At 41.4% G+C, this 13990-nt stretch overlaps 1 protein-coding gene across 4 annotated transcripts in view; it reads right to left on the bottom strand.

Annotated features, from left to right (window-relative positions):
* Positions 1-1059: 1059 nt before the first annotated feature.
* Positions 1060-13990, bottom strand: part of Det1 (DET1 partner of COP1 E3 ubiquitin ligase) — a 49214-nt gene continuing 36283 nt past the window's right edge. For 2 of the 4 annotated variants that reach the window (XM_021264800.2, XM_087188369.1), the window contains exons 2-5: positions 11555-12644; positions 9379-9566; positions 5349-5540; positions 1060-1707 (exon numbers count right to left, since the gene is read on the bottom strand). In XM_021264800.2, coding sequence (XP_021120459.1) covers positions 1518-1707; positions 5349-5540; positions 9379-9566; positions 11555-12634 — 1650 coding nt within the window. In that variant the 5' untranslated portion in view covers positions 12635-12644 and the 3' untranslated portion in view covers positions 1060-1517. Of the gene's footprint in view, positions 1708-5348; positions 5541-6100; positions 6209-9378; positions 9567-11554; positions 12645-13990 lie in introns of all 4 variants that reach the window. The other 2 variants (XM_021264798.2, XM_021264799.2) reach the window with 2 other exon arrangements.

Below are 13990 nucleotides of genomic sequence, written 5' to 3' on the forward strand. Positions count from 1 at the left end.
TGAAATAGCCTCAACCACAACACACTCCCATTTACCGATTTCCAGTATCCCTTCCCTAGGATACCTCTTCTTCTTTCCTTTACCTTCATCTCCCTCCACTGTCCTCAGAGAGTCATTATTATTATTTTTTTTTTTGGACCAGGGACTGAACTTAGGACCCTGGGCTTTCGAGGCAGGCGTCAGCACCACAGAGCTAAATCCCCAGCCCCTAGAGAGTTACTATTAAAGCTTTTGCCAAGTTGTATTATGATGATCCTTCAGCATCCTGGCAGTGTCTACCTGACTCATAGTAGGTGCTCAAATCTTGCATTGCAGGCTAAGAGAGAATGGATTCAGCTGTTCAATACTGAAGAGAATAAAATTACCCAAACTATTTTTGTGGGGCTCAGCAACTTGTATCATCTTCTGCTCCCAAAGGAAGTTGGGACAGTGCAGGGAATAAGGCACCAGCTGTCTGCATCCATAGCTCCTTTCACAGCCTGCTCTGGAACCCAACATCTCAAATCTGCCTTCAAAGGCAGATGTTGCTAAACAAGCTGACTGCATTACTGGGGGATTCACTATGCTGATGAAACATAAACAGTCTGACAAGCCCCCTGAAGAGACTGGTTGAGGTTGTGACAAAAGGATGAGGGCTAAGGGCCATCAGGTATCTGTAGGACAGCTGTGACAGCTCAGCCACCCTGGGACAACCAACGTGATCTCTTTAGAGACACCTGGAGCTTGCCAGCTCCCCCGACCCAAAGGACAGTACGTGCTACACATTGCTTGTCTCCGCTATGGCCGGCGAGGGCTGCTCACTCTCCCACCTGGCCGACACAGATGGTACAGACTCGAGCATGCTTCCACATGAGACCATGCAATTATGCCGCGCTCCCCAGCTGTGACAATTACCAGGAGAAAACCCTCGGGAACCATCCTGGCAGATAACTGTCTTCCATGCTGGCCCTCACCATTTAGTGCTCTCAGGAGCAGCTGCCGTCGCTTCCAGTCCCACCTGGAACCCAATACTCAAAAACCATCGGTGCAATAGGAACATAAGACAGTCATCTAACAGGATACATTTAAGTAAGAAAATACCATGGCTTTAATTTTTTCTTATAAAGATAGGCCTGCTTATTGGGTAAGTAGAGAGGACATACACAGCTCTCGTGAGTAAACGAGATTTATCTGCTTCTGACTACAAACCATAATGCCAAGGAAGTGGGATGAAAGATGATAATGCTTTTATCTTCACAGCAATACAATACTAAATAAACAGAAACTGAATAGATTTCATTAATGCTGGGCATTCCCACAGGGAAAAGGCAAGAGGACCTTAAATTGATCAGCAGTAGTACTGTTTACAACAGAAGTCCCATTAGGCCGAGCTCCCTCCCACCCCCACTCCTCTCTCTGGCACACCAGCCTAGAGCCCACAGGGTGGGCTGAGCAGAAGGCTCTCCTGCCCCAGAGTCCACTGAGTAAAGAAGCAGGCAAAGTCCTGCAAGGCCAATAGCCTGGCTGTGGTGAGGCACCTACGTGCAGCAGTGTCGCATGTGGAAGTTGACAACATACTCCGCATTAGTCCTCTGCACGGAAATGGCAAAAGGCTCAAAAGGGTGAAAGGTGAAGGCAACGAGGCGTCGCACTGTGTGGTTGATGGGGCGGCCCAGTAAGCCAGCCTGGATCTCAAACTTGAGCAGGCCAGAGTCCCGGGCATAGAACCTAAACAGAAAAAGGAGAGAGAAAGAGAGGATGGGATTGATACTCATAGCTGCCTTGAAATCTGAACAGCAGGGGATGTGGTGATTCATTCACTATAAATCAGCCCAGAGTTAACAGAACTATAATCACCTTGGTACTTTAGGACAATGATTATGAATTTTTACTATGCTGTCCTGTGTCACTCTGAGTCATTTCTCTTTCCCAAGACGAACCTCAATTACACCCTAAATTACAGCCTCCACACTTCCATGGGTTCCTGCCTAATAACTGTGCAGGTCAGGGCTAGAAATGAAATACAACCCACAAATCTAAGACACAGGTACAATTTTAAATTTCCAGATAGCCACATTTTTAAAAGTAAAAAAGAAAGATGGAATTAATTCTAATAATATATTTTATTTAATCTGATATATCCAAAATATTATGATTTCAACCTATAATCAGCATAAAAATATTAACGAGCTATTTCACCTATTTTTTTCTTTTTACTAAATGTCTGAAACCTGACATGACACTTAAATACATCTAAACTCTGATTTGCCTCTTTTTCTTTTTTTTTTTTTGGTACCAGGAATCAAACTCAGGACCTTGTGCTATGAGGCAGGCGGCGGCACCAGTGAGCTAAATCCCTGTCCCTGATTTACCTCATTTTAAGTGAGTGGCCACCACATAGGGCAGTGTGGCTCTAGGCCCATCTTTATGAGTTTTCACTTTTAAGAAGAAATTTTTTTGGAAGTTCTTTTTCATTCAAAGAAACAAAATACTAAGTCATTTTTAATTTTTCATCTAATACAGTGAGACTAAAGATACTTCCATGCATCCTGCTACTTAAACAGCTTTTCTCATATGCAAAGTAAATGACCTGTGGTTAAAGGAACTAGAGATGACTAGCAGGCGGGGCTGAATCAGGGAAAAGTTCTTGGACATGAACAGCCCTGAATTACATAGCTCTATAATTTCCCTTTTGGAAAGCAAATATATAAGCAGACAGTGAAATAATCTTATTCCCCAAATTCTATCCTCAGAATTTAAGTTAAATGAAGTAGTGACATGATTAAAAATGATTACTATAAGCTGGGGACAGTGTCACACACCTGCAGTCCCTGCTACTTGGAAGGCTGAGGCAGGAAGATCACTTGAACCTATAGTTTTGAGACCAGCCTAGCCAACACAGTGAGATCCATTTCGAAGGAAAAAAAAAAAAAAAGATGGCTACTATAACATTCACTCTAATGTAAAAATGCATAAAAAGAATAAATGGTCAGTAATAGGGGAATGCTTAAAAAAATTATGACACATCTACTTAATGGGATAACATGCCGTCATTAGGTCTGTAATTGTGAAGATGATATAACAAAATGGAAAAACATTTATGGAATAAAAGCAGGGTACAAACTATGACACTAACCATAATTACAACTATATAAATATAAACAGGCATACTGACAAAGACCAATCATAAAAGGGCTAGAGTAATGGCACTACCTCTTCCGATGCCTTTAATATCCTTACCGGAAAAACTCCTTTAGTCATAGGCAATGGCATTGCCAGATGTGTTACTTAGGCTCATCTTTTCAAATGAGCAGGCAGGGAAGTCGGAGAGGACAGAAATGTTATCTCCTGCCACTTGAGTATATCAAATGAGGCCTATTATGTGTTTGTATGTGTGAAAAGCACATTCACCCTACCCACACCGTCCCCCGACACACAAAGGGCTGGTCAGTTAATGTGAGTTGCTTAGGCTTCTAAGCCTCAGTTTACAGGAGATACGCAGGAATGAGAAATACTGGAGGCAATGGGCAGAGTCCGGAATGTGGGGACACCACAGGATGAATAAGCTGGCCTCTTCAACAATCCCACTGCATGGGAAATAAAAAGGAAGGAGAACCCACAGAACAAGACTTAAGGGAACAATGACCAAACACCAATGCAGGAACGCCATTTAGATCCTGACAGGAACAAATGAACTGTGAAAGAATATTTACGAGACAACAGGCAAAGGTGAAAACTGGCTATTTGGTGGTATTAGTAAGTTTTGATGAATTTTCTCAAAATGGGATAATATTCTAAGGAATTCTGTTGTTGCTTTTTTTTTTAGGTACTGGAGATCAAACCCAGGGCATTCACACTGAGCTAAATCCCTAGCTTTTTTTCGTTGTTTTCTTTTGTTTTTTGAGACAGGGTCAAGTCACCCTGGCTTGAGTTGAACTTGGGATCCTCCTGCCTCAGCCTGCCAGTGCTGGGATTAGAGGTGTGTGCCATCACACCCTGTTTGTTATTGCATTTTAAAACTCTTGTCTTTTAGAAGTTCATACTGAAATATTTACAGGTAAAATGCTTGGGTAACTGGGATTTGCTACAAAATAATCCAGGGCAGCAGTGGGGAAGGAAGTGGTGGTGGTGGGGAGATGGAGCAAGCCTGGTCACCAGGTGACAACCACTCACACAGAGGGTGGTCACACTCTTCTGTTTTTCCTGTAGGTTTAAAACTTTCTGTGGTAAGAATTTCTTTTAATTGGTGTTTGGAATGTGACTGCAAACTCCCAAAGGAACGGTGATTAATGGTATACAGTATGTTACACAGACCTATTTAGTTTTGGTTTTTTGAGACAGGATCTTGCTATGTAGTTCAGGTTAGCCTTGAATTCGGTATCTAGCCAAGCCTGGTCTCAAACTTGCGGTGATCCTCCTGCCTCAGCCTCCCAAGTGCTGGGCTGACAGGCATGCACCACCAAGCCTGGCTTACCCAGGCCTATTTAGTGCACAGTAAAGTTGAACAATGAAAGACGTCTACTCTCAAGATCAAGCCACCAGTTTCTATATGCTTAGGGTTCCAGAAACACAAACCCCTCCCGCTAGACAACCCTATTAGCAACAGTGGTGCCAGTTCCCCTTCCTTGCAGCTGGTACACCACGGGCTATGGAGACAGGTGGGTCTGCAAACCCAACTAAGGGAACTAAGGGGTTGGCTTCAAGGTCCCAGCAAGCCACTTAGCAGTCTACATTCCACCATCCCTCTGAGAGGAACCACAGTTCTCCCCTAAGTCTGCGCACTTTTCAAACTATCTCTACTATCTTTTCTACCAGGTAACATGAGGCATAAAATAATTGAGTCCCATATAATAATGAAGTCTCAACTATAAAACTATTATGAAGGCCCGGGGATTTAGCTCAGTGGCACCGCACCTGCCTTGCAAGTGCAAGGTCCTGAGTTCGATCCCTGGTACTGCAAAAAAAAAAAAAAACTTTAGGCCAGGGGTTTAGCTCAGTGGTTCCAGCACCTGCCTCAAAAGCACAAGGTCCCGAGTTCAATCCCCGGTACCAAAAAAAAAAAACTATTATGGAATGGTATTAGATTATTAATGGGAAAGTAGTATTTCTTTCCCTTGGTACCTCTGAAAGGGGAAAACACCTGTCTGAATTAGATGTTCTGATGGGAAGTAAAGAGTAGGAACAATTAATTTCTGAGACTAGTATCTCAGTGACCAAAGTACTCACCACGTTCCAGAGACAACCTACCCTTTCAGTCTATCCAAGAGCACAGGAGACAGCCCCATGAATGAAGTCTGAGGAGAGAGGGCGAGAAAGCAGGCCATCCCAAGCCCGTGTGCAGTCCTGCAGCTGAGGCAGTGACACAGTACCTGATAGGGTGGTCTCCACAGGTCTTGGGTCGCTCCATGACTGACACCCACTTGTCATCGTAGCTGAAGAGGGACAAGTCCAGGTAGGGGCTGCCGCTGTAGGACTGGGCACTGATGGGGAGCTGACCCAGCAGCCGGCGCACTGCTTCCGTGTGCCCTCCATACTTGGCGTTTATAATTGTGTCTTTGAACCTAAATCAAAGCACCTGTGAGGAAGGCATTCTCTGCAGCTCCCTCGGGTTTTAAATTGACAAACATGTATCTAAACACCACTATTTGTTCTGTAAATAAAATTAACCCTAGGTATTGAATAAAGACAGAACTCCTTTACACATCGGAGTCTAGCTAGCTACAGACTCCTAAAATGCAGGAAATAGAAATGCGACATTAAATTACTGTACAGATGTTCACACAGACTCTACAAAGATGTTTAAGACAATGTAACTGTTCTACAACAACTATTTGTACTCTTTTTCAATAACAGCTCAACTAGGAAAAGAAAGTCAAGAACTTACTTTCCTCAAATAATAGACTGAATTAGGAAGGAGTGAAGGAGCACAGGGAATCTGGAGCAGAAGCTGCCTGTCTGACTCTTCCCAGGATCAGTTAAGAGGCCACTCCCCCCAGACGCTTGGACAAACTACTCATACTGTGTTTAAATAAAGTTTGGGAACCAGCTACCTACACAGTACTGTAGAAACACCAGTATCCGGGAGAATAGTGACAGACACACAGTCGCATATCTCACCTACCTGCTACTCTTTATCAGAAGAAAGCACTCGGACAGGCCGACAAATCTCTGCGCACAGTCAGTATTGTCTTGGCTAAGACAATGAAAACTTTTAAAACCTAATGGAAAACTACAATTTTTAAAGATTACATGGTAACAGGAAAAATCTTCATCTTAATGGTAAGCAAAAGAAGTGGGCTATGTAATTCTGCCTATAATGTAATATAAAAACACAAAGAAAACAAAAGCTTAAAAAAAAAAAGACTGCCAGAAATATGTTAAGATGTTAATAGTTGTGTTTGTATAAAAGAGATTTGAGTTATTCCCCATAGTTTCTTAGCAAATAATGAATTTTTAATTATGATGTGTTTTTTTGTTTGTTTTTGGTACCAGGGATCAAACTCAGGATCATGTGCTTGCGAGGATTATGACGTGTTTAGTGACCAGCTTGCAAAAATACCTGAGAGTTAATAGTTGGCTCCCATGAACCAGCGTGAGCCACTTCCAGTAAGCACCGGATGGCCCAGCCAATCAGGGAAGTTAGGTCCTTAGGTATTAGAAAATTGCTCACTATATTTCTTCACCTTTGTTTTCCCTATTACTTCTTCTGGAATTAGCCACATACTGGCTTTCATGGGCAGATCCTCTAATGTTTCTTTTTACTTTTTATTTCTCATATCTTTTTATTCTATTTTCATATAGAGTTCCTCAAATATATCTAATACATTTTAAGTTACCAAGAGTTTCTCACTTCTAGGGATGTTCCTGTTCTTACACGTTGAATTGTTTCAGTAAATGCAGCATTATTTCTGTTCTCTTTGTTCCTTACTCTGTTTAGTTTTGGTCTCTTTTAAGATAAAGACTTTCTTTCTCATCCTTAGTGTCTTTTTTTAAACTTTTGGACCCATGAGGGACTCATCTTCCTTTATTTTAATCAAAAAATTACATAAAATTCAGCATTTTGAACCATGTGTTCACAATATATAAAAAATAATTTGACATATATATACACTACTTTCAACAAAGCAAAGTATGATAGTGTAGTCAACAAAATATGTTAGGATACATTTCTGTAGGTGAGGCAGAGTGATACGTGAATTTGAAGATATGAAGAAACAATGTAAATTTTCCAATAAACTAGGAATAATTTGCTCTGTATTTTTTATATCAAATAACTTGAACACCAAAATACCATGGTCTTTAGACTGCTTTGGCTATACTTAAAATGGATTGTAATAAGGTTTTTTTGTGGCTCTGGGGATTGAGCATTACTTTTATTTTTAAATGTCAATGTTTAATATACACTAAAAATACCATCTTCTAAAACCTCTTAAAATTCAGGAATAATAGTTTAAAATCTTGAGAATTCAGTTTAAAAATGTCTGAGGGAATCTATAGCTTTTCAGAATCCTTTGGTAGTTTGAAGCAAAATTTTCTTTGAAGATCAGTGCACACGAATATACATCCTTTCTTTTCAACCTTTATTTTCTCCTCCAGGGGCTTCTTGCAGTTTTCCTTAATTCCAGAGGTATTCTGAAATACCTTTCAGAAAACCGTTTTGTCCATGTCCTTCAACCATTCAACAGACACCGAGGAGATCTTTCCACACTGCAGGCACTGGCCTTGGTGCTGCAGACACGGCAGTGAATACAACAGACGAAAGTTCCTGCCTTCATGAGCTTACCTTCATTCCTGGCCTTGATCCTCACCACCACCACCAGAAAAAAAGAAAAAGAAGAAGAACAAGAGGAGGGAGGAGAAAAGAAGAGGAAGGAGGAAGGAGAGGAGGAAGAGGAAGAGGAGGAATAGAATTCATTCCATAATGAATAAAGCAAAATCTGAGCCATGTTCTACTGCCAAAAACTCTATACTGAACAGAATTGCTAGTAAGGCAGAAGATTTATGCATACCAGAGAAAAAGGAAATAGCAAGCCATCCATCTGAGTATCAATATTCTTCTATTTCCAATTAAGTAGTCTTTTTGTATAAATATGATACCAGTACATTAAGCTATTGCTTTGCTCACTTTTTCCAACAGCAGTAATGCTTATTCTGATTCACCCACTCACTGTGGTCTGGCCTATCTTGGGACCTAAAGCAAAAATCTTCCATTCCTGGTTAAGGCTAGAACAATTTAGGTGTGTAAAACCCAAAGAGGCCATGTCTGACAAGAGCAGAATTTAGCTTGGGCTCTTATCCCAAAGGAACCATTCCTTTCATAGTAATGAACTAAGATAATTGTTAAAAGCTGATTCAGAAGAGGACTTTGCTGACTGGTATCATCAATTTAGAGTGGCCTGGGTATTTTGTGAAAGAACTCCAAGTGTCAGTATTTGAAAGTCTCTTATTTGGGTTGGTCCACTTTCCTAGAGAAAAATCTCTGATCTCCTGCATGGGGCTATAAGCCTGGATGCTGTATCTGGGAAGCAGAATGGGAGTCTTGCCCTGTGAAATGTCACTTTCATTTAATTCCTGTTTTTAGCATGATGTGTCTGATTCCACTCTCAGCTCTGCCTCATGAACCTGGTTCAATTTGTTGAAAGAATTAACTTGCAACCCTTTGTTCAGGAGGGGAAAGGACAGTGGCTTGGCTATTTTAAGTCTAGGAGAGGGCTCTAAAGGATCTGGTTGCTACTCTTTAAGAATTTACCAGTCTTTCTGATTTCAGCCTACCTCACAGGTACCTTCAGAGGTACCCTGGCCTCCAACTTCCTGATCCTTTCCAGAGTTCTCCAGTTTACATAAGGCAAGCTTGTTTCTTGATGACTAAATTCTACAGCTCTCAGTTTGCTAGGTTAGTTATGACTCACCCATTGGCTTTTTAGCTTCTAAAACTTTATTAATATCTCCTATCTCCATTTGTCTCCTCTCTCATTCTCTCTATTCTTATAGGTTTGAATTTTTTATTTTTTTATTGTCATGTTAGGGGAGTTTGCAAAAGAACAGAGATAAATGCATGTGCATATTGAACAAAAAGTTCTAAAATTATTTCCTTAATTATTCATTCAACAAATTGACCATGCTCCACTAAGGACTAAGCAATAAACAGACATAGTATCTTTCTGCAGCTCGCATATGATCTAGCAAGGATCCGATACACAAATAATTTCACAAGTGTTACGAGATAGGCAAAAGTTCAGGACAACACAAAGGGCTGGTTACAGTAACAGGCGGATCCAACCAAGGCCAGGTGGGCAGGAAGAAGAGAAAGGGTCCTGGAGGTAATTTTATGGGCCTAACCCCAACAAATTTTCTTAAAAAAAAAAAGTTAGGTCTGCTAAGCCTGGTGGAAGAACTTACCGGCGCTGGATCTGCCTTGCAAAATTGTTGCTAGAGGCTGAACAGGGAAACTGGACTTCACTGTGCAGAGTAGCATTGCGGAATAGATCACAGAAGTTCTCAAAGAGCTCCAAAAGCTCATCCGACGTATTTTCAAACACAGCAATCACTTCAGTTGTCACCATGTTGTACACCACAAAGAAAGACGCCTGAAGAATAAAAGTGAGTGCTAAGAAACAGCTAAGTGTAAAGAAATGCCTAGGAAACATCACTTGGCTTACAATCCATGCCACCCAAATAAAACAAATGAGTACCTCAACTTTAGCACCAGGGTGGAAGCTTGTTTCCCAGTGACTCTGGGACAGGAAGCATCAAAGGTTTTATCAATCCAGAGCCTCAATGTTGACAGACTTCCCACTGCTTCTGTCCTGCTAGAATTACCAAGTTGGACAGCACATGTGTATAAAAAGATTTTCAATCCTTCAATTCAAACTGTGCAAATTCAATATTTTTCCTTCCAAGTATTTATTCCTTACTTGCTCCCCAATCTGCCCTGACATAAAAAAAGAAATACTTCTTTTAAAATGCCAGATTTAATTTTCTTTCCCACTGAGAAAGAGATTTGCAGCCTAGGGCTGCCTGTTGGCAAATGATTTTCTCTTCTATGTGTACAGTTGAAAGTTCAATTCAGGGGTATTTATTTTTCCCTCTTAATATTTCTAACATGCAGAGAGACACCTTAAGTACACTGTGCTAAAACTGCTCAGGCAAGTTGTACCCACACAGGGTACTGCTGCTGAACAAATGAAAAATCAGAGAGGCATTTTCCATTTCTTCCTTCATAAATGTTCTTTCTGCCAAGCACATTTGTAAAATACATTTGAGATTTGGAGCAATTAAGATCAGAGGGGGAACCTGAAAAGCATTCAGATGCCATAGGTGGCAGAGCTACCAGTTTTTCTGAATGGGCCCCTGGGTGACCAGCCCTCTTCCTTTAAAACTCCAATGCTCTGCTCTGCCTAACAGGAAGTCCCAGGAACCCCTAATCTTTATTACAGTGAATGCAGCAGTGTGAATTATTCTGCAAGCTCTCAACAGGACTCTAGAAGTTTTCAGAACACTGGGATTAGTACTTCGCCTTCTCTGATTGAATTTAAATCTCCATTACCAATTTCTGGAGCCATTTGGCCCACCTGTTGTACTGGTAATCAGTCCTTCCCAGAGGTCCTATTTCATCACTTTTGCAGTCACCTGGAAATTAAATTTGGCTTTAAATTAAAAAGGCTAGAGGGCAACCTGAGAATAATACCCATAATGTTATCAAGGCTTTGTGTTTAGATTCACTTTTTACACATTGACCTTATTGGAACCTATCAAATTAAACCAGGGGAGGGGTGTGGAGGCCAACGGGGGCAGGGAGCTTGGGTTTAGAGTTACAAACTCACCGACTAAAGGACAGAGTCTTAATAGTATTTCTAGCTACAACTTATTGTAGCTACCAGAAAAAAAAAATGGTCACCTGTTAGCAAAGGAAAAAAGGATAATCTCAAGTGCAGTGATCACAGACAACTTGCTTACGGGTAACTGTAGCTCAAGCCTAAATAAAAAATTGACTCACGCCTTCTCTGTAGTCCTGGACAGGGTTTAATTATATCATGGTTTTACTAAGATCTCTCATAATTATGTGAATATGAACTTACACAAACATTTACCAGCCTTCCATCCAAGGCAGACTGGGAAATTAAGGATGAAAAGGGACAGAAGTTTTTAGATTTTTAAAGGATTTTCTTTTTTGCATTACAGTGCTCATTCTCATTGCCAGCACCCAAGGAGCCAGCCCAGTAAGCAGAGTCTTACAAAATCAAGCCAGAATTATTCAAAAGTAGTCAAGCTTTGACCTTAACAAGATCTGGGCTTCCATCTCAAGGGCACTGAGAATGCTCCCCAGAAGAATGAGAACAATAATCACACAGGTGACTGACTACACACCAATGGCTCGAGATCTGGCTTCCATGTGTCCAGATCAAAGCAAGTGGGCAGAGAAAAATGAAGCTGATTTTAAGTTTGGGCCCCAGGACACCAACTATTTAGACTACATAAAATGTGTACTCCCGACAGGTAAGCTAGCGGCACCAGAGAAACCTTCCCATCTCCAAGGAGATAGACGGCATAGAGGGCAGGAGAATTCACCCCATACCTGAGATGGATCTGTGACCCGCAGTGTCACCACGTCTTCACTGGTATACTTGATAAACAGATGGTTTTCGTCCAGAAGCTGCATTTTCCACATGCGCAGTTGCCGCAGCTGGTCAAAGTACTGGAAGAAGCGCCTCTTGGCCATTGCGCTGCCATCCTGTTCTGCCCGGCGCCACAGATAAACCAGCAGCCGGTGTTTCAGGGAGTTGATGAATGGATCCCTGAAGGGGTTGGCCATGCCTGTCTGACTGTCCCGCTGTACCTCAGGGAAGACAGCTGACACCGTGAGCAGGTCATCTTCATAGCAGAAGCGGCCAATGGTCCGCACGTCAATGAAAGTGCCTTCAGGGGTCACCTGGAAGACATGGATGGTCTGCTGCTGCACAGACAAGATGGCCAGGATGTTTTTATACAAGTATAGCCCTTGGTTGTGTGACAGAACCACTTTATCACACTTAAATGTGCGTGTATCACACAAGCGGCCAGTGTGAAGGTCAATGATGTGCAGGGAATAGTCCTCTAGTGGGGACCGTGGGTTTGGGGTGACTGACTCACTGTTCCGATACACCTCATAGAACGGAGGGTGAGGCTCATCCGGGAGATAGGCCGCAGAGCCCACGATGACACACCGGCAGTCATCGGTGAAAAGGCTGCACTCCCGGTTCAGGTGCTCACCATTGGCCGCAACATTGGTAATGTGCAGCAAGACAAAAAAGCGTTCAAAGAGCCGGCCCCGGATGTTGACTGACCGCTGGTCATTGCCATTAGACAGGATCTCCCCCTCATAGCCCTGTAGTAAGTCCTCTGCTGCTTGGCAGCCCTGGTACTCATAGATTTCAAGGGAAGTCTGATCAGAAGAAAAAGCAATAAAGTAGCGTCCATCAGGTGAGAATTTACGCAAGAAACAAGGAGGCTTTTCAACGTTGACAACTGTGAAGTTGGGGAAGACATTCTGGTGAAACACTCGGACCTGGTGCCAGTGGGTACCTGCCTTGCCTGAACTGATCCGCCGACGTTCCAAACGGTGAATGACATTCTGGTTTTGGATTCTTCGAGGTTTGATGGTGGAAACGTGATCCATTATCACATCTCTGCATGGAAAATATAGTACAAGTTAAGAAAGAAAAAAAAAAGAAAAAAATTACATAAATATACACAAGTCAAAGAGACTTCTCTTTTTATTCCCAACTTGACAGTAACCAGCATCTCTCCTTCCCAAATTACCAGAAAGTGGTACTGACATTTCTAAGGCTAGAAATAGGTGTGAGGAAATGATGTCATTCACAAGGAATGCTTTCTAAGCATGCATGGGTAACAGGAGTGGTCAACAGAATAAACACAGAAGTGCCTCACATTTGAACAGTATAACAATCACATTCCATGTGCATTCATACAAACAAAAATAATTACCAGGCTGCTTAGATGGTCAGATGACCTAAAGTAATCTGCAGATCTAATGCAATCCTCATCAAAATCCCAATGTCATTTTTTGCAAAATAGAAAAATTCATTCTAAAATTTGTATGGAATCTTAAAGAGACTCTAAATAATGTTGAAAAATAGCAAAATTGGAGTGCTCTACTACCTCATTTCAAAACATATTACAAAGCCGCAGTAATCTAAAAAGCCTGGTACTGGAATAAAAAGCCATAGGCCAGTGGAACAGATAGAGAGCTCAGGAAAAAACCTTCACATATGTGATCAAATGGCTATTTGCAAAATAATAAAGTTGGACCCTTATAACCATCTGCAAAAATTAACTCAAGATGGATTAAAGAACTAACCATCAGACCTGTAACTATAAAACTCCTAAAAGAAAACACAGCAGAAAGCTTCATGACATTGGATTTAGCAATGATTTTTTTTTGGATAGTATACCAAAAAGTACAGACTACAAAAAATAGACAAACAGAAATATATCAAACTTCAAAACTTCTGTGCATCAAAAGACATTCAGTGGACTCAACAGAGTGAAAAAGCAATCTATAGAATGACAGGAAGTATTAGCCAATTATATATCTAATAAAGAGTTAATATCTAGACTCTGGGTATGATGATGCACACCTGTAATGCCAGCATTCAGGAGTCTGAGGCAGGAGGATTACTGCAAGTTCAAGGCCAGCCTGGGCTGCATAGTTCAAGGCCAACCTGAACTACATAACAAGGCCCTGTCTCAAAAACCAAAACAAAATAATAAAAGAGTTAATATTTAGAATACATAAAGAACTCCTGGAATTTAACAAAAATTCATAAAACCCAATTTAAAAATGGGCAAAGCACTTGAATACACATTTCTCCAAAGACACACAAAAGGCCAAAACCACAAATGACAGGATGCATATCATTAATCATAAGAGAAATGTAAATCAAAACCACAATGGGGGAAGAGGATGTAGCTCAGTGGTCAAGCCCCTGTAAGCTACTACCTTCAGGCCAAA

Source organism: Heterocephalus glaber, unplaced genomic scaffold (assembly GCF_053883595.1).
Source record: "Heterocephalus glaber isolate CG9 unplaced genomic scaffold, H.glaber_assembly_v1.0 deba00001531, whole genome shotgun sequence".
NCBI classification, from domain to species: Eukaryota; Metazoa; Chordata; class Mammalia; order Rodentia; family Bathyergidae; genus Heterocephalus; species Heterocephalus glaber.